General features: G+C 41.8%; 2 protein-coding genes across 3 annotated transcripts in view; one reads left to right on the top strand and one right to left on the bottom strand.

The window, feature by feature from the left end:
* Nucleotides 1-1,105: 1,105 nt before the first annotated feature.
* Nucleotides 1,106-10,228, bottom strand: MRPL15 (mitochondrial ribosomal protein L15). Its single transcript, XM_080581171.1, has 5 exons — nt 10,059-10,228; nt 6,463-6,620; nt 3,693-3,858; nt 3,063-3,186; nt 1,106-1,677 (listed from the first exon to the last, which is right to left on the bottom strand). The coding sequence occupies exons 1-5, from the start codon at nt 10,155-10,157 to the stop codon at nt 1,340-1,342; spliced, it is 885 nt and encodes a 294-aa protein (XP_080437297.1). The 5' UTR covers nt 10,158-10,228; the 3' UTR covers nt 1,106-1,339.
* A 2,689-nt stretch (nt 10,229-12,917) lies between these two features.
* Nucleotides 12,918-20,861, top strand: part of LOC308190153 (transcription elongation factor A protein 1) — a 47,499-nt gene continuing 39,555 nt past the window's right edge. For both annotated transcript variants that reach the window (XM_080581174.1, XM_080581173.1), the window contains exons 1-7: nt 12,918-13,077; nt 13,367-13,398; nt 16,471-16,536; nt 17,930-17,977; nt 19,059-19,129; nt 19,717-19,790; nt 20,533-20,634. In XM_080581174.1, coding sequence (XP_080437300.1) covers nt 13,009-13,077; nt 13,367-13,398; nt 16,471-16,536; nt 17,930-17,977; nt 19,059-19,129; nt 19,717-19,790; nt 20,533-20,634 — 462 coding nt within the window. In that variant the 5' untranslated portion in view covers nt 12,918-13,008. The remainder of the gene's footprint in view (nt 13,078-13,366; nt 13,399-16,470; nt 16,537-17,929; nt 17,978-19,058; nt 19,130-19,716; nt 19,791-20,532; nt 20,635-20,861) is intronic.

The following is a 20,861-nucleotide window of genomic DNA, read 5'->3' as shown; positions in this document are numbered from 1 at the left end:
AACTATAAGCAGCATTTCCAAAGGCACATAAAAAATTGGAAAGCAAGACTTATTCTTGTGTTCTGGTCTTCCGGACCATTTCCTGCATCCTGATATCCAAATTATCCCCATTTTAAAGCCAAATTCAGCTTCCATTAAAAGTTCAAGTCATTATGAAGCATCTTATTAACCTGTGAGGAGTCAGATCAAGTTCTGACAAATGAATGTAGACTCATCTTTCAATTTACTGCTTGGTTTGTCATTCCAAATGCCCAATCCTAATCATGCAGATAAAACCTAGGACAGAAATAACATAGTACGATAGACAACTTGATGAAACAAATACTTGTTGGATAATTTATTTACCCAGACTGATAACTGACACTATTGATAAATTGATACTATGTCCCATAAAAGTAATTTGTTGATAATTTTTACATCTCCTAAATTAATTTGTCTGCTGCCACAAACAGCCCGAGATCAAGCTGAAAACTGCACCCTTACTGCATGTTTTGTGCATCACTATCTAATGTCATCAGATGCAAGGATATTCATTCACCTTGGATTCTACGATGCATTTTTATTAACGACATTACATTTGTGTCTGGATAAGTTTTAAGTGCTGTTTGAATAATGATAACCATTGATTTAAGAGAGCTATCCTTTGTTTTTTAAATTTAGAAAAAATTCTTTTAAACTGCACACCATGTCTTTCTCAATTCCATCTGAAGGAATAAGACAAATAAGTAAATAAATCTCTCTCAAACATTGTTGCTATCGATGGCAGTGGCAAAATGCAAATCATTGCTGTAGACTTGAAGAGGTTAATGAATTCTTCTGTACTTCGATGTTTTCAGTTGTTCTTAATTTTCCCCATCCAAAAAATAAGGGATGGTTTACTTCTCAGAGGTATTCAAGATAGCATTCCAATTAATGTTGTAGAAAATTTTATGCACCACTTGTAAAACTTAATATTGTTTTGTACAACCATGTTTCAGATTTTATTTTGAGGGGAGAAAAATGCAAACTACGAGTCAAGCTACTCTCTGGAATCATCCCCTAAAACAGATGTAGCACTGGGATATTTTTTCTGAAAAAGTAAACAGTAAATCATAGCAAGAGAAAGTGCCCAAACACACACTTTATTTATGTCAGACTCTAAACTGTTTCCAAACGTTAAGATTTTTTATGGACAGTATTATGACAAAAAAATTGAGAGCTACGCCAGTAGATTACATAAACAATAATTTTTGTTTTGTCTGGTGTAACAGGAGTCTTAAAAAAAACAAACACCACTTTGTATCCATTATTTCATACCCAGATGTTTCCTGTACACCTGCAGTTGTCTCTAGTCCTGAATTCATGAGCTATAGTATTTTAGCAGCCTCTCATCAGTTGGTTTCAGAATTTTCTTGTCTGCCATGTTTACGATCCATCCTGGAGCAAGACCAAAAAATATCTGCCTGGGATCCTTGCGTGTGCTTAACATTTTGAAGAGCTCATCTTTAGTTATGTCTGGTAGGGAATAACCATATTTCTTAGCAAGTTCAAGCCTGGCTTCTTCAACCTTGGATGGATCTGCCAGATACCCCCGATTACTGGCATCTGTGTAGTAGCGAACTAGATCTTCAGGTGGAAGCATCCGCTTTGGAATAGGCTGGCCACGCAGAAAAAACACTACTGGCTTAATTAAAATTTCTGTGTGCAGAGAAGAGACAAAATTAGGTATGATGCTTTATAATCAACATTTAGAGACATTACACTTTTTCTTTGGTATTTTGTGCTAAAGAAGTTATTAAACTCATTTATTAAAGAATATCAAGCAAAAAACAAATCTTAATATTCTTGTTCAGAATTAAATATTTACAAGTCACACTTACCCAAACAAACAATTCTAGTGACAACTGTCACTATAAAGATCAGTTAAAACAATCCAGATGAATCATAATTTCTAATGCATTTAGAATGTCTGCTTTGGAAAGATACAATAACTAAGCCAGAAGATGGCATCTTATTCCAAAGATGGACTTCCAGGTTAGAAGTGGCTATTTACACAGTCAACAAGTATAGAATTTCATGTTTCTGTAAGTATTTTAAATGAAGAATCAACAGTATGTACACCTATTTAGACTGGATATAGGAAATAAATTCTTCACTCAGAGGGTGGTGAGGCCCTGGCACAGGCTGCCCAGAGAAGCTGCGGATGCCCCATCCCTGGAGGTGTTCAAGGCCAGGCTGGATGGGGCTTTGGGCAACCTGGTCTGGTGGGAGGTGTCCCTGCCCATGGCAGGGGGTTGGAACCAGGTGCCTTTAAGGTCCCTTCCAACCCAAACTATTCTGTGATTCTTTTTAGACATTTGTGAGAGTATCCTCTCCTCAAATTTTGCTACAGTCGGCAAGTTACTTTCCAGACCCTTTTAAATTCAATATTTAGATCGTTTTCTGGATCAGAAAACAAACTTGTATCAGTCCAGGGTAACATATTTTGCACACTGGAAAATATCTACTCCTCTTGTCCTCAGCTTCATTCACACATGAAATCTCCATTATGGCCAATAAAAAGTGCATGAATGAATATTAGACAGGATGCAGCCTCAAGCAAAGTAAAGCCACATTCTTCAGTGAAAGTGTTCTCAAAACAATAGCCATTTTGACTGGAACCATTCTGACCTTCTCTAGCTTAGTTACTTCCTCACTTTAAGTGGAAAAGTATTTAAATAAAATATATCAACAACCCATTGTTATTTAAGCCCATTTTTTCCCCTGAATTTTCCTAGGGTTATTAAATGTGTGGAAAAGTTGAAATACAAAAATCCAAAGAAACAATCCTTTATTAGTTCCTCTATCTACAGAGCTACTTACATTTCTTTAACTGGTTGATTGGTAAATAACTATTAACACTAGTAGGGCTCAGCAGGTGAACAGTTAAACAGTTAAAAAAGCACATAGTGTTATATATAACATTTATATATGTTGCTGGATGTCTCAGAACACAGAAAGTGGAGGATCATCCAGTAAGAACTATTTGGAGAGATTTGGATGACTTCATCTTCTCACAGACAGAAAAGAGTGGAAATCCTTACCCAAGCTCCTTGGATCGTAGAACGATGTTGTAATAACACCTCCATTTTTTTCTATGGTTGCAATTGCTAACTCAGATGCCCTTTGTACTTCAATGTTTACTTTTGCTGAAAAAATATCAGCACCCTGTAAGTTTCAAAACATATTAGAGTAACATTAAAATGACTGTTTTAAGGCATACATTCAATCCTCTCTGCAAACTTACAAGAAACATTAAGTCCTGCAAAATATTATGATTTGTCTGTTTGGTGCACCGAGAACAGTAACCATATTGTTCTCATTCAGTCACTTTGGTTCAAGTAAAAAAGCCTGCCTGTCCAAAATTTTCAGACATTTCTTTCAGTACATTCTAGTTTTCTGTTCTGAAATACTTTTTTGACCTCTTGTTAAGTGTTCCTTAACCTTTGTATAGTCTCTCTGGTCTTGAAACACCACCCTATTATTTTGCTAACACACAGTGCCCTCTAGTGGATTTAATATCACAAAAAAAATCCACAGAAAACTAACTTGCAAAAACAAAGATGCTTCCAAAACAGAGGAAGGAGAAGGACAGTTGGACAGCCTGGTGTGGAAAAATTGAAAACTCAAGGCTTTACATCGCCTAAAACAATAAATTTATTTTGTATGCATACCTCCTCCACCAGCTGGATGCCATAATCTCGTTTGAGAGGTTGTACTGTTACACCTCTGGCATTAGTAAGCTGTGTTAAGTCAATTGGTTGTGTGGGGTCAACTCTACCCAGATCAATCAGGTACTGCAGCTTCTGAAGACTGAGTGGTTGATACTGACGTCTGAGGCTGGGGAGAGGAAAAAAAAAGGAACAAAAGACATTTATGAAACTTGAATAGACCTGGTCAATGATATACAGCACATATTGCATTTTCTACCTAGTCCTAGAACTACCAAGAAAATGCTTGAAACAGTCATCCATAAGCCAAAACCATATTTGCATTAAACTAAACTTACAAGCCCCAGTTAGAGCTCAAGACTGCATTACGCATTCAGTTCCCACCCCTAACATGAAATTAATCCTTTTACTCCAGAATACCTCTCTATCTGCTGACTGTTTTAAGGAAGCAGCAAGACATGAAGAAATTGAAGCATCAGCATTTCTTGGTAAGTCAACAAGATTCTGAATAGCTATCACTTTCAAAGTGAATCCATCTTGGTAGCCTCAGTGATGCATTTGGAAAATCTGACCAAAAAAAATATCCAACCAACCAAAAGACAACAAATGAATAAAAACAAACAAAAAACACCCACAATAAAAACAAAAAGTGCCTCTGCCTTTCCACAGAAATTTAGTCAGAGTAGCAACCAAGCCCAGTATATGCTCCTGCACCACTTGCCTCTGTCCAACAAGTTTTTTTTAGTTCGTTACCACTGCACCTGACATCTAACAAGTAGTAAATGGAATCTTCCTCAACATCCTCCAAGGGAGGGAAATATTAAGAACATCTACATTAATCCACATCCCCAAAGGAAAAGGGAATATTTTGTCAGTAGCTGTCATCTTCAGCAGAATCTGCTGTTGCATTTTATGAAGTTCTAACTTTACTGCACAAACCAATCCTCTGGGTAGTCCTTCCTGGTTCTAATCCTCCTGCATACCAGTTATGCTGCTGCTCGGAACTTTCTCAAATGATCTATTTCACCACCACTACTGGAAATCTGTGTTAGTAGAAAAAATGAAAAGCTTATCTCTGTTAATGGTATGCTAAGCAAAACAAAACAGAAAACAACCAAGCAGCGGAATTACCCGTCAGACAGTTCCTAACAGAGCAAGAGTTCAAAAAGCAGAGAAACACCACTGCAGACAGAAAAAAAAAGAATGATGTGAAGATAAACAGGTAGAGACACTGTTCAGCATGTTCCTATCCTGCCACAATAGTCTCTCAATTGCACTTACAATGTTCACTAGAAAAACATTTACAGTAGCCTCATACTGGAATTTTGAAAACATTGAAAAATTATGAAGATTTTTTTTTTGTTGTTTCCACATGTGCCAGATGTGGTCAAAAAGCACCGAAACATTGTTCAATTTTTTTCACTGCAGAGGCTTGGATTTGTGTTCTTTGTGAATAAACTTGTGACTGCTGTTAACATAATATCAGCGTCTGCATTCTGCAGCACATCCTCTGTGTATCAAAAGTGCTTCTTGGTTACTCTTACAATAAATTAAGTAAAGAGGGAGAGTACTTGGAAATATAGTTTAAAACACTTCAAAACTAACAAGACTTGCACAGAAAACCTTTAATAATAGAGGACAGGTCTGTAAGTTACACTTCACGTATAAATTGAAACTATAAAAGCGTGCAGGTATTTGCTGAAGTTTTATCAGCAAATGAAATCAAACTGCAAGTTTAACAACTTCTGAATAAATACACATTAGTACTTTCATTCTTCAACTGTCTGCTAGATGTGGCGCATTTTTGTAACTAGTACCTGTAGCAGAGCAGCACTGTATGGATATAGAAGTTTTTGAGACCATATGTAAAGGCAACAAAATGGTTAGTGACACAGGCAACATGCATGCTATCGTAGGAAACAAAAATCAGATTTAAACAAAAAGGACAAAAAACCACAGAATTTTTATCTGTCAGTATAGCAAAGAAAATGAATAAAAACACTGACACACAGATCCACAGCTAAGAATAGCAACTAGAGAAAAGACATGTTAGGACAATCATTTTAAAAAGCTGGAAGATGGACAATGGCACAAGCAAGTACAATGTGAAAAAGGGACAGAAGTGACAGGCAGAATGCCTGAGAACAATGGCGAAAGATGACTTAATGGACTCATCCAACAGATTTGGTATTAAACAGTTTAAGATACTAGGTGGAACAGATGGAGCACGGACAGACAAAGGCAGCAGCTTCGAATGGCTAAAATGTACATTAATGAGCAGAAGCAGGTTTGTTTGGCTGGCAGCAGATCAGAGCTTCGAGTAAATAAAGCAAAGTGAAATAACAAAGAAAGACTTTGGATTACACTTCCAAGCCTAACATCTTCACAGGAGTTCACTAATGGGGCCGTTTCCAGTCAGTCCAATGGGCTATCTGCTGAGAAGAGAGGAATGGGAAAAAACAAACATGTACAGAGGAATGGCCTCAGAGAAGAAATGCGCTCAGCTGCAGGGGCACGGGCACATGCAACATACGAAGAATCATGCAAAGAAAAGGGCAAATAAGAGGCATAAAACAACAAAAAATAAATTAATTCATTAAAATAAATTAAATCTCCCAAGAAATGAGAGATTGTGCTGACAGGCAAGTTAACGATCACAGAGGAATATCTCATCTTCAGTGAGTCCTGTTTTGGCATATTATACAGATTCTGGCTTCAGGAGAACACTTAAACTCAGAAGTTAATCAGCCTTCTTAAATGTGAGGAAACTTACCTATGTCCCTCATTAAACCCATACTTTGGTATGGCCAAATAAAATGGAGTTTGGCCACCCTCAAAGCCTAATCGGGGACGATTTCCTCTTTGTCTTTCTCCTTTGTGACCTCTGCCACACTTTCTACCTCCATATCTTCCGCGACCACGTCTTTTCTCCTTGAAAACAAAGAACGGCACAGTTAGTCAACGACTTTGTAGATAAATATTTATAAAACAGAAGATTTCAGAGGTATAACCAACTTAACAAAATGCTTCTCAGAGGGAAAAAAAAATAGCTCTTTTCTAAGGGGAAAAATACTCAGAAAAGCAGTTGATGTCATTTTTGCACACAGTTCTAGGCAGGTATTGCAACAAAAAAAATACCGGTACTTAATCCTACCTCTTAATATCCTGCTCTCCCCAAGTTAGATAATTCCTCTGAATTAACCTTTGATATTTCCTCCTATTTCACAAGAAAGCTGCTCAGTGCTCAGAAATTTCTGAACACTAACAATGAAAAAAGTCACTTCAAGGGAACAGACTACACATGCTATACATACATATAGTTCTTTTCATGGACTCAGACTTTTTAGCAAGTCTGAAACCACTGGCTACAAATCAGAAGAGAAGATTATATTTCAAATCTTTATTACTGCTTAAATTAAGACCATGAAACTACGCAATTAGTTTCCTGAGCGCTTTAAATTAGAATTGCAGCCATAAGTACAGCATTTCAGCAATCCTCTTGCACTCACCTCCTGTTTGTGCCAGGAAAAGCACTTACATAGCTAAATGGTGAACGGGATCAAAGATCTAAGCAAAGGTAAAACCATTTCCCTCCCCCCCCCCCCCAAATTCAGATCAGCTGCACCACTCGGTACAGCACAGGTATGCCAGTAGCTGTAGCATTACAAGACAGGCAGTAAACAATGGTAGGAACGAGCACCTGGGAGTGCCAGATATTAAATGCAGTGGTGCGAGCCCTCACTGACCTAGCTATTAAAAACCTACCGTGTCAGAGGGCTATACTTCATGCACTGAGGATTTTGCAGCACTAAGGATCACTTTGATTTCTTCATGCTGCGTTGGGGATAAGCCATAAGCTTCAGATTCCTCACTGCTGTGCTGAACGCAGTAAGGGATCTCTGCTCAGCTCCAAGAGGCACGACCATACCTGTGCACCATTTTGTAGGATCCATTTGGCCTCACAAAGTTTTCCCATTTAAGCTAATGTTGACTGGACTGCAAACACACGTGGAAGGAGCAGTGCCGTATCGCTAAGTCTTGTATCTCCACTACGGAATACACAAACTTGCTATTTTCCATCGTGTTCCTCAACTTGAACCGGTAAAGCAACACATTTCAAATAGCATTTGTAATGCTTACAAGCTAACGTTGACTGAGTCCCTGCTGGATCAATAATAATTTAAAGAAGTCATTATTGAAGAGACTACAGGCAGTTTCTTCACATTCTATTCTCGTGTTCAACACTCAGCCAAACCGCGGACACCCCGTATCCTGCAGGTCTTGCTATGCAGTAACACTGCAGCACAGAACGTTCAGTGAAAGTGAGGTCTGAAAACTGTTCAGTGCATCACGGTACGTGACTATTTGCCTACCACCACAGACACGAAGTTTGATGTTTTATGCTTTCTATTGTGCCTGCAAGTTTTCCAAAGTTACCGATCACCTCCTGTGCACTGTCATATTAGTAAGAAGGCCGATGTGGACATACATCAGAAAAAAAATGCATGAACACACTTGAAACACCTGATCTGAGATGCACAGCTTTACCTGTATTAATGCTAAGCAGCGTAAAGGTCAAGTGAAGCTTTACGCTAGACCGGACTATTCCTGCCACCAAAGGAAGCTGTCTCGTCCCTCACCCACACGCTGCTGCTTTACATGCAGGATCCCTTGTGCCGCGTGCCCCTGCATTGGACAGGCCAGGGAATTAAACTGGATGAAAACTAACTTTTGGCCTAATTAGTTTTCATCAGGTTTAGTTCCGTGATCTGGCTCACTGCGCTTGGAGGCAGAGGGAGGGCACAACCTGCCCACACCGCCGTGTACGCAGTGGCTTCATTTAACACAAATACACGGGTGATTCGGGGTCAAAACTGGAGTGCAATCGGTATATTGACCAGACTGTCAGTGAAGTCAATCCAAACATCTGGGTTGTTTTGGCAACTTGTTTGTGAAGTAAAATGCTCTTAAATCCACTCACGTGAGCAGAATAATCACAGATTAAAGATGTCAGGTTCCATGAGAAAGAGAGGTGAGGTCAACTGTACAAGCTCTAACTGGAGGCCAATAGTTAGTGCTAACATAGGAATAAAATAATAATTAATTTCCTACTTGAAATTGCAAGTTACTTGCTAAGGACCCAATGAGTATACAAAAAAATCTCTACTTTCAAGAGGTGATTTAAAAAAAAAAAAAGTGTTTTCCTAACCCCAGCTGCTATCTTGAAAAATAAAAAGTCCTGAGAGAAAACACTGAAAGGAAAATATTAGCTCTACTTTCTTTAAACCTCAAATTCATAAAATCTCAGAAATTCTGGATGTTAAACCTGAAGACGCTGTTTTGGGGCCTGAACTAGTCTGAAAATCCTTAAGAATAACCACATCAGCTCTGTACAGGACCTCTTCTTCCCGTTCCTCTTGACCCTGGTGAAGTTGGGTCAAGATAAGTCACTCGACAGGGGAACCCTGACAGCTGCAGCAGGAGAGAACATCTATTTTCTTGCCTTGTCATATCTCTTTGCAGTTAAAAGTAAGCAAAGGAGTACTCACCAGCTCTGTAAGCCTTTCTAGAAAGCACTGTTGGCCCAATCCAACAGCCCCACACCCTTCTTATGCTGGGGGCCCCAGACCTGGACGCAGCACTCCAGGTGGGGACTCACAAAGGCAGAGCAGAGGTGCACAATCACCTCCCTCACCCTGCTGGCCTCTCCTCTGTTGATGCAGCCCAGGACGCAGTTGGCCTTCTGGGCTGCAAGCACACACTGCTGGCTCACGTTGAGCTTTTCATCCACCAGAACCCCCAAGTCCTTCTCTGCAGGGCTGCTCTCAGAGAGTTCTTCTCCCAGTCTGTGCTTATGTCTGGGATTGCCCCAACTCAGGTGCATCACCTTGCACTTGGACTTGTTGAACCTCATTAGGTTCACACAGGCCCACTTCTCCAGTCTGCCCAGGTTCTTTTGGATATCTTGCCTTCCTTCTGTTGTATTAGCTGCACCACTTAGCTTGGTATCATCTACAAACTTGCTGAGGGCGCACTCAATCCCACTGTCTGTGTCATTGATTAAGATATTAAAAAGCAGTGGTCCCAGGACAGACCTCTGAAGGACACCAGTCGTCACCAGCCTCCACTTGGACACAGAGCTATTGACCACCACCCTCTGTGCGCAGCCTTCAAGCCAATTCCCTACCCACAGAACGGTCCACCCAGTGACTTTTGTTACAGCCTCCCACCCACAACAACGGCCCCCAGGTTTAGCTAAGGCCACCCACCGCCCAGTCGTCTACAGGGACAGCCCCACGCACCCAGGCTCAGAGGACACGGGACAACGCACAACGCCGACACCCCCGCCCGCCCGCCGCAGGCGCTCACCTTCTTTTTGGAGCCGGGGCTGGGCCTCAGGTTGGCCAGGCTGACCCTGGGCAGCGACCGCAGCAGCTCCAGGGCCCTGCTCCCGCCGGGGCCGCTCATCCCGGCCCAAGGGCGGCAGCGCCGCCGGGGAGGAGCTGCTTTACGGCAGCAGCCGCAAAGCGCGCCTCGCGGCACTGTCGCGCTTCCCCCCCTGCCCAGGCGGGAGCGCGCCCGGGAAAGCGCAGCCCCGACATGGCGGCCGGGGAAGGGTGTGAAGGGGGGGGGGGGAGGTGGCTGCATTGTAAAGTGTGCGAGGGTCAGGGCGAAGTGTGTTGCTTCTCGTGGTGGTCTGCCAGACAGCTGTACGAAATGGTGTGCGGAACCGTCCCAGGGTGTTTCAGCCACTAGGGCAGGGAAAATACATATTATTTTTTTTACTATAATACCTAGTGTTTTGCCTTATAAAGCTTGCACTACCTCAGGCTACCTAGAAAACATTCACATGCGGACTCCTCTTTCCCTATAAAGAGATATCCAACTCACCAGGCTCTAAAGATTCACAGCCCAGATATTTTCACTGATGCCTTTAGGATTTTAGGAGCGAAGTCCCCTGAACGCCCGCCCGCAGTCGGCAGGCTGCCCCGTGCCCCACAGGCCACTCTGCTGTTGTGCAGCTCTTGTATGCCCGGTCCGCACGGAGCTTTTGTTTCTGCAGCAGCCCTAACCAGGCTGCGAGTTCACTCCAGCTGCGCCGACTGAAAGCTTGCTCCAGTTATGAGCTGACTGCTGACCTTCTAGGCAGGAGGCGCACCAGCAGGCCGCCTCGTGACATTTACATTTACTAAATAGGAGACAGTGTAGTCAATGCCGGGGTGGAAAGGGAAGACAGAATTTTTTCACCTCCTCTACAGCAAGCGTCAGGTTTATCATGCTTGATAAGCACCTGACATTGCACGAAGCTCCTAATCTTTTAGGAATCTTTTATGCAAGAACTACATTTTTGTGACACATTTGGATTGGGTACATCATAGAACCGTAGAATCATAGAACGGCTCAGGTTGGAAGGGACCTTAAAGCTCACCTAGTGCCACCCCCCTGTCATGGGCAGGGATGCCACCCCCTAGATCAGGTCAACACCTCCAGGGATGGGGCATCCACAACCTCTCTGGACAACCTGTGCCAGTGCCTCACCACCCCCTGAGTGAAAAATTTCCTCCTAAGCTCTAATCTAAATCTCCCCTCTTTTAGTGTAAAACCATTCCCCCTTATCCTATCATTATCTGACATGATGAGCAAAAAGTCACTCTCCATCTTTTTCATAAGTCCCCTTCAAGCACTGAAAGGCCGCAATGAGGTCACCCTGGAGCCTTCTCTTCTCCAGGCTGAACATCCCCAGCTCTCTCAGCCTTTCTCCATAGGAGAGCTGCTCCAGCCCTCTGAGCATCTTTGTGGCCCTCCTCTGGACCTGCTCTAACAGCCCCACATCCTGCTTGTGCTGGGGGCCCCAGACCTGGATGCAGCACTCCAGGTGGGGTCTCACAAGGGCAGAGCAGAGGGGCACAATCCCCTCCCTCACCCTGCTGGCCACTCCTCTGTTGAAGCAGCCCAGGATGCAGTTGGCCTTCTGTGCTGCAAGCACGCACTGCTGGCTCATGTTGAGCTTTTCATCCACCAGAACCCCCAAGTCCTTCTCTGCAGGGCTGCTCTCAGTGAGTTCTTCTCCCAGTCTCTGCTCGTCTCAACCCAGGTGCAGCACCCTGTGCTATGACTTGTTAAATCTCATTACACATGGTCCTGCTTTTCTAGCTTGTCCAGGTCCCTTTGGATGTTTTCCTTTCATTCTATTGTATTGGCTGCACCACTCAGCTTGGTATCATCTGCAAACTTGCTGAGGGTGCACTTGATCCCACTATGTCACTGATAAAGATATTAAACAGTACTGCTCACAAGGCATGAGGCAAGAACACACACAATAAAGTGCAGAGATAAAACACTAAAAAGCCTCATGTTAAAATAATTCAATTTTGGCAATAACAGGGCCTCTTGGCATCAGTACTATATATCAAAGCAATGTAATAGTCATGTGAAAAGAGGTCGTGTTTAAAGTTACACAGTTGGTGCAAAGACTTCTCTCATATATTTTATGCAGCCATGCTGACAAAAATATTAACGTTGTCGAGCAAAATTTGCTCTGCAGAAAACCATCCCTGCCTGGTATGGAGTGTGCCTGTGGGAAGGATGTGCTTTCACATAATACAGCACGCGTTCAGCTGCTGTTTGAGTTGCCAAAATAGCGTCTGTGTTAGCCAGATACCAGCCAGCAAAACACAATGAGCGGATTGACTTTCTTGGAGGAAGCATCTGACAAAGATGTATGGAGCAGAGGACAAAGAACCGAGTGTTTCGTTCTGACAAAAATGTGTTCGCCGTACTTATCCGGAGTTGGTCCAAGTGTTCAGAGTGGACTGGGACGATGCAGCAGTTCAGCAGGCAGTGCCTGAACAGCCCGATGCATGTCAGGATGAATAAGAACCATTCACTCTTTAGCCATAACCCAGATTTAATTTGGCGATGAAGGCGTCCGATCTGACAGGGACAAATGAGTTCTGTCTAACGATGCTCTTTGTCGTATTTGTGTTTTCACTCTTTCCCATGACTATTTTATGCTGTCTGACTGATGAATATCGGGACTTCCCTTTATCCCTGACCTCTATAGAACGTCAGAAAAGCGATTTTTATAAGAATCGAACCGTAAATTGAGGCTGAGGGGGGCTGAGAGGGGCTCAGGAGAGGGCGATCGCCCCTTCCCCTGCGCGCCGCCCAACGGCCGCGCCTCAGCGCCCCCCCCCCCTCCTCTCCCGCCGTCCCCGCGGCCGGGTGGGGGGGTAGGGGGGGGGCGGACCGTGCCCGCCCCGCGCCCCGCCTCGCCGCTGCTGGCCGGCGCCCCGCTGGCCGCCCGGCAGCGCCGTGCATGTGCGGCAACAACATGTCGGCGCCGCTGCCCGCCATCGTCCCGGCCGCCAGGAAGGCGACGGCCGCCGTGAGTGCGGGCGGGGGCAGCGGGGCGGGCTGGGCTGGCAGGCGGGCGGGCGGCTCCGGCTCCGGCTCCGGCTCCCTCTCCCTCTCCCTCTCCCTCTCCCTCTCCGTCCTTCCCCGCTTTGTTCTCGGCCCCGGGGAAGGTCGGCGGGGTCGGGCGGCCGGGTTGACCGTGCGGCCCGGGGAGCACCGGGCAGGGCCGGGCCCCGGCGGCTCCCTCATGGCGGATGGGGCTGGGGGGGCGGGGACACTCGTCATTAGGGCTCTAACGCCGCTCTGGTTCTCTTTTCTAGGTGATTTTTCTTCACGGATTGGGGGATACCGGGTGTGTATGCCGGTCTGGTAGCGCGGGCGCGGTAGGGGTTGCGTTTGGGTGCGACTTGAAGGGATTTAAACTTCTTCTTTTTTGGTTGTTTTACCCGTAATTTCACGTATGCTGCAACAACGCTGGCAACCATTTATTGTAAATATCCAGAATGAACCTCAAAAGCTTTCTCTTCCGTCTCTTTCAAACACGTAGTTTGGTCTGAATGGGACACTTTTGGATTCAAATTTGGTGGAAAAAGAAGCCCCGTGCCTTTCTGACGTTTCTCTTTCCGGAGAGTAGTTCCTGGTCATTCCTGTGTTTGTCTAAATTTAGAAGATTTTTTATTTCTGGTTTGGTAGTAGGTGCAGTTAGTTCATGGGTTCTTCTTCAGTATGTGACACTAAAATCAAGAAAGCCTGAATTTTAACGCCTCAGAGCAAACTGCTAGACAGTCACCTACTGCCTACAGATTTCTCTATCTGATATATGGTTTTAACACTCTTGGAAGAAAAAAACAAAAACCACCACCACCAATAAAAACCCCCACCCTGAGCAAGAACCAGACTGTGAAATAAAATACCTTGTTTCCTTTGCCCCTGGAAATTCCATGTTGGAATGGAAATAAGAAGAGCAGGGAATCCTTGGGAGGAGTCTAGGAGTGGTATAATGTTCCTGTTTGAAGCTTGTGTGTGGCAGGATACAAGCATGCATTCATTCTTCTCTAGTATTAAAGCCATTGAATTAGCATGCTATTGAAACTTTTTAACGTGCTGTTGAAACTCTTTTTTGTTTTTCTAGAAGATTTTAAAGGAATAAGCACTTAGGTACTGGAAATAATTACTGTGAATGCTGTGTCTATTGTGCTCCTTTATGGATAAAACTACATAGTGTTTTTTTGAAGAACTCCATTTTTGTTACACAGAACTTCAGTGTCACCTCTAGGTTGAAATTGACAGTGTTTAAATTTAAGAAATAAGCTTTTTTAAAAGAAAAAAAAAAGTCCAGTCAGCTGTCATAACTGAAACTTATGTAACTTGGACACTCAGTAACTCGAAAAGAGTTAAGTTCATGCATTTGGCAATATTTTACAAGTGGAGATGTTTGCTCTCATTTATTGTGCTGACTGGTAATTCGTCACCGTGTTTGAATTATCCCTCTTCCTCTCTGCTGGTAGGACGCAGCTGAGGCCGCAGTTACTTCCTGCATCTTGGCACCAAATGTTCAGCAAGTGGTTGCAGAATCTTCTGGGTCTTCCGGATTAGAGCCCTTGCGAATGGGGTTGATGTTTCTGGCAAGGGGAGAAAAATGAAAAATTTGCTCCTTAACATAGTTTTTCCTCATACAAATGTGACGTTTCTGTTTTAGTTACAAAGCTGCCACACAGTCTTAAGCTTGCAAATGCTCTGAGTGTACCAGAATGTACTCCTGAAGTTGTAACACCTCTGTGGAAATAGGGTGACTTGCTGTGTTATTCCTCTAGTCCGCTGCAGATTAGATTAGCTAAAGCTGCCTTGAACATGCTGCCATTTTTTTCCCCAAAAAAGCCATAGAACATAAAAAAAGAATTGTTTGAAGAGACAGATTAAAGATTTTCAAAATTATCACAGTTTAAACTGACCTGTATTTTTTCATGTGAATTTTTAAATTGCTGAATTCAATTTACCAACTTTTGTTTTCTTACCTTGGGATGTCTGACATGTTAGAGGTTGTTCTTTCATTTCTATGTAAGTGGCACAAGGATTTGTACATACTCATTATAATCTGAAGAAAATGTGCAACATAGAGGATTGTTCTAGAGAGTGTAAATGTATATACAGTGCAGTTTTTCAAATTTGTCACATTAATCTTCATACTTGGCTAAAGGAAAAAAGTTCCCAAATTCTTATCTAACTAGTTCTTCTCATTCATATATCTCCTTTAGATTCTTACTTGGTATTTTGTACTTTATTGAACATACTATGCGAGTAAGATCACCCACTATTGGTTACTAGTATATGTAAAAGTATTGGTAGGAAGAAGGTTGACATGCACAGCCAGAGCTTCAAATGCCCACGCTCTCTGTGTGTTTGAAACCTCTTTACCTTCATGTCGCATACATTGACTTCTTAGGATGATACTAAAATTAAAACGAAGATGATGTTATGGCTTGTCTGCTGTTGGACAGGTTAGTGCAGCTATGTCACTGATGAATTTGTTACAGATGTGTGCTGCGTAGAATCAACTTTCTGTTACCTAGTTTACTGCATGAGTTGGGAATACTGGAAAATGAGAAAAATCAGGAAATAAGGAAATTCGGGTACTGCTAAATGTTTGGGAAGGCTGCATGGATTCAGGTTTGGGTCCAGTATAGTTCAAGTCTAGATGAGCACTGGCATGGGTCTTGCAGAGCTCTTTATTTAAATTACAAGTTCCAGTTTCCTGGTTTGTAGAAGCTTGATGGCTCATGTCCTGTGCAAATCCCAGGCTCTGTGCACTCATGCAGCACATGCTTGAGATTTGAAAATCCTACCTGGGATGTGGAGTGTTGTTCAGGACTGCCTGAATCTGAGAGTGTTCCAGCTAAGCCAAAGTTAATATGTTTGATTCGGTTAGGTGACTCCATAAGGAGCTAGGTTAGGTGTCAATTTGCTACTCTCCCACACCGAGATGTGATTCAGAAATGGCAAAGCTGCCTGTGAAAAAAGCTTCCGTAGCTCTACAGCAGCAGCACAGCAGCCTGCGGGCTAGCACTGAGTCCAGAAGCAGCACATACCTGTGCTTGTATGTTGCAGTGCCGAAGCTGTTAAACCCTGCCAGGTGAGGAGCAGGCTCTGCATAGTGCCAGAGTGGCATTTCTGCAGCAGTGTCACAGCTCTGGTACTCAAATTAGTGTCCGTGGTTGTATATATGCAACAAATACTCAGAGGCAGAATAAACCTTTTAAATTCAGTAATATATCCATAGCATGTTGTACTACGTGTACTTTTTTTCTAGAAACACTGACCTAATTCAGCATATCTCATACTTGCTCTGTGCTGTTGCAGCAACATAGAGGAGCTAAGCTAAAACATAAATGACGTTTAACATACTTCTTTTTGTTGTTGTTAACAGGCATGGGTGGTCAGAAGCACTTGCAGGTATCAAAAGCCCCCATGTAAAATACATTTGCCCACATGCGTAAGTTTGTAACTTTTATTGTTTTACCTTTTCTGTAGAGTTACATTGTAAGATGCTTGCACAGGTGATGAAGTCAAATGGGATTTGTATGTCTCCACTTTTCTTTTTTAACTAAAAACATTTAAAATAATTCTGATGCTGTTATTTTTAGGAGCTGCTGGGTTATTTACTTCAGGACAAAATTGCATTTTTATTCATATTTTCCTTTTGTTACTAATTCAGACTGAAAAAATATTTGGGCAGTTTTATGTATAAAGTAGGATTGTTTTTGACTTTATGCTTTCGCTGGGTTGAGTGAAATGACCCCTCCTCCACGGTCATTTGTTAAAAGCCATTCTGAACAAGGAGTAATTTTCTGTATTTTATTGACCTTTAGAAATACTTCGCATTATGCAAATGCAAATCTTAAACTCAAGTGTGTGTACAGAAGATGCAATTTGCATGTGATGTACAGCATATTTCAAAGATTAACAGGATATTCTTATTCGTATTTTCAGCAGATAATGCAATTGAGAAGTGAAATACTTCTGAGCTGGGTCAGGAGTCAGTAAATAAAGCATTAAGATCTATCTGTCTATTTACTGAACTTATTTTAACACAAATTTCAGGTTGTCTTCTGCCTTAACAGTCTTAGGAGATAGGGAGCAGGCGTGATAGGGAGGATAGGTAAATGATATTTTGGTGTGTATCAGTTGATTACTGGGCTGTGAATTATTTATATATTTTACCGCATGACGACGCTTTACTGAGCTGTTCCAAAAGGGCTCAGCAGTCTCTGCTGTTCTCTTCACTTGCCCTTTGTCATCTTTTAGTCTTCCCCGCAGAATTTACTTTCCTCCGTTTCAGGAGATTAAAACTGCAGCCAGTATTGATCCCTGGCATGAAGTTGTCTGAGATGATGCCATGCAGCAGCACAAGGGTGGGAAGGAGCCTCGCAGTGGAGGCAGGCGTTGTTAAGTAGGTTCTCCTGTTGAGAGAAGCAAATATGGCCAGACTCGCCCTGTTGTGCTGCATTTCGCTGGTTCTGTAGGTTTGCTGCTTGTGCTGTGCTACCTTCATCCACTGAGAATGTGGAACTGCAAGAAATATTTAGAAATAATTACGAGGCATATATATATGTGGATTTTACATGTGTACGTATACATATATAAAGCAGCCCATCAGCGTTTTGCCTCCTTTCCATTGAGGGTGATAAATCAGCCCTGAATAATAAACGCTTGGAGTGACTAATTTCAAGGGAGATTTCTTGAAGAGATGCTACAGGGTAGCTAATGTTAATTATGGTTTAAAAGTAAGACAGAATTAGAGATATGTAATTTAATGGCGTAACTGCATCTGTATTATCAAATTGCAGTGTATGCCTTATGTCACTTTTGTCCATTCTTACTTTCAGGCCAGTTATGCCAGTTTCTTTAAACATGAACATGGCTATGCCATCGTGGTAAGTGCTTTGTTAAACTGCAGACAATTCTTGAGGTTTAAACTCATTGTTCTTTATTAAAAATCCTGAACAACCTAAATGGCTAGTTTTAATTGGGTGTGTCAAATTTTTTTTGGTTCAGTTCCCTTTTATAAAAAGGCTCTCATGAGTACACTTAATTCCCTGTGTGGTGGTGGTTACTCCTCAGGACTAACTTGCATGTCTTAAGGAAACAACCAAAAAACATTCTATCTTACAAATATAATTTATAGTCTGTATTATATTTAGTCAACAGTAAGTGGAGATTCGGAATGAAAATACTATTGCTACTAAGTGAGCAATATTTGGTGTGTCAGTAAAACATCTAGAAAATTTAGAACATCCATTCTGAATAGAAAGCGGAAAAACTTTGATAGATTTCAATGGTCTTAAACCAGTCCTTGTTTGATTTTTTTCTCAAGTAACTCGTGTTTGGTTTTTGTGTATTTCTCCAATCAGTATTTTAATTTTGTACATAAAACTGTTAAATTGTACACAAAACTGTTAAATCTTCATCAAGAGAGGAGTGGCCAGCAGGTCAAGGGAGGTGATTGGAGGAAATTTTTTACTCAGAGGGTGGTGAGGCACTGGAACAGGTTGCCCAGAGAGGTTGTGGATGCCCCATCTCTGGAAGGTGTTCAAGGCCAGGTTGGATGAGGCCCTGAGCAACCTGGTCTGGTGGGTGGCATCCCTGTCCATGGCAGAGGGGTTGGAAATGGATGGTCTTTGAGGCCCCTTCCAACCCAAGCCATTCTGTGGTGATTCAGTGATTCTATGAAATTGAAATGACTGCTGATATTTTTGGAGCAAAAGCAAAATTGAGCTGCTGAACCTGCAGTAAATTACAGAAGGTAGCAAAACTCTGAACAACTTTGACTAGATCTAGCATTTTATCTACATCCACAGATTGTCCATGATTTCTTGCGAACTATGGACGATTCTTAGGAAATAAGTCAACTAACAAGCATTTTAGTTTGGAAAATATCTCAGTTTTACTATTTGTGTTTTAAGGAAGTGGAATGGATGCTCTAATGAGTAATGCTCTTGTTGATATTTTTGTAAGGTTTGATATCATTGGACTTTCTCCAGATTCACAAGAAGATGAAGCTGGGATCAAGCAGGCAGCAGAGAATGGTATGTTTAGGAATGCTTTTTAGGTCTTAAAAGTACTTCTTTGTATTCTGAAACTGATCATTAGTCTGGAACAGTCTGCTGATTGACAAAGTCAAAATCATTGGGGAAGGTAATACGATGTGTTGCATTACTGCTGATTTGAGTTTAGCTAACTGCATTTTTTTTTTTAAAAGACTTCATGAGCGAGTAGGTAGTTCATCAGTATAAACACTTCATACACTTCGTATTCTCGATGATAAAATGTACATGGGAGCTAGTGTGCTGTTTTTTTGTTATTTTTAAGAGCCTCTGGATAGCATAGCAAGTTAGAACAGTCTTCCACTTGTGCTGCTGGGTAGTTAAAAGAGGATACTATCTCCCTAGCAGGGAAACTTTTGCAAGACTTCCTTGCGCATTTTCCTCTTTGGAAATTGTATAGTGGCACTGGAATTTGTTATCATGTCCTAGATTTTTTGATACTTTTTAATGCAAAGCAGATGAAATTTTCCTTTTGTTAGCTTTCTGTTGGCATCAGGGAGATGGTCTCTCTCATAGACTTTCTACAGAGTGGAATGCATTTTAACTACTGGCCTTTATTTATGTTGCAGTTAAAGCACTGATAGATCAAGAAGTAAAGAATGGGATTCCTTCTAATCGAATTATTCTGGGAGGCTTTTCTCAGGTGAGGTATGGTTGGAAAGAACTGTGTCTTTTTCAAGGGAAATAACCTAGCTATCCTAATGTGGGAAATCCAGACTTGAACTAAGAAAAGCTGATGTTAGGTGTTGCTGAAATTTTAAGGAGTCAGTTTCTCTTTGCCTGAAAAAATGAAGTCATTCGCGTTAAGCAAATCACTACTGTTCACTGAAAAACGAACGTGGAAAAAAGCTACTAAAGTGGATAGTCTATTTGAAGTCTTCTGTAGTGTTGCCTGAAAATCTTTTTTCTTGAACATCTTGCTAGTATTTTTAATTTAATTTGGTAGATATTTCATGGTCTGGATTTGTTTGGGAAATATATTTCGACCATTGTGGCTTGTAAAATATCATAATAGGCCAATGCCCTATAGACCAGTTGGGTCTATATGCCAACTGTCTGTGTGAAAGTGAATTAAAATATTAAAGTAATGATGATATTGTCATGAGTGGTAGTAATTTATTTCATGTCTAGCTTTCAAGTCTAACTTTCAGCTGTTAGTTACGGTAAATTTGCTGTTTTACTTGTGAATTGATAACATGGACTTGGAGGTGGGGGAAAATACAATAAATGATGTATAAGAACACTTGGTATTGGTTTTAGTATTGGTTCTAAGGAAGAATAAATTGGAATGGAAAGAGTTCTTTAAAGGAGAAACTGACAATCTTGAAACAAACATTAAAAGGAACATTACCTTCAGCATACTAATACTAACACTTTTGTCTTAGGGAGGTGCTTTATCATTGTATACAGCTCTTACAACACAACAAAAATTAGCAGGTGTCGTAGCCCTCAGCTGTTGGCTTCCTCTGCGAACTTCCTTTGTTCAGGTATTTATGTTTCTTTCTTAAGGTGTTCTGCACTTGTGAAATTAGTATATCTGAAGGTTGTATCTTGTGCAGGAATTAGTGGCCATCGTTACCGAGTATTGGCTGCAGTGAGATAGCTCAGAAGTTTTTAAAATAGGGCACTGCAGTTTTAGAGTTTGGCAAGTTGGGAAAATGAGGAAGAACTCAGTAACTACCTCTGCTTAAAATGACATTCAGAGGAAACTTAC

Source organism: Anser brachyrhynchus (genome assembly GCF_964034855.1).
Source record: "Anser brachyrhynchus genome assembly, chromosome: 2".
Taxonomy (NCBI): Eukaryota; Metazoa; Chordata; class Aves; order Anseriformes; family Anatidae; genus Anser; species Anser brachyrhynchus.
Note: the sequence above shows the minus strand (reverse complement) of the source record. Positions and strands in the feature narration are given on the sequence as shown.

Coding starts and splice junctions, on each gene's coding strand:
- MRPL15 (XM_080581171.1), bottom strand. CDS start 10,157: ATGAGCGGCCCCGGCGGGAGCAGGGCCCTGGAGCTGCTGCGGTCGCTG. Junction 6,621..10,058: donor GCCCCGGCTCCAAAAAGAAG/GTGAGCGCCTGC, acceptor TTTGTTTTCAAG/GAGAAAAGACGTGGTCGCGG. Junction 3,187..3,692: donor GCATCCAGCTGGTGGAGGAG/GTATGCATACAA, acceptor TGAAACTTACAG/GGTGCTGATATTTTTTCAGC.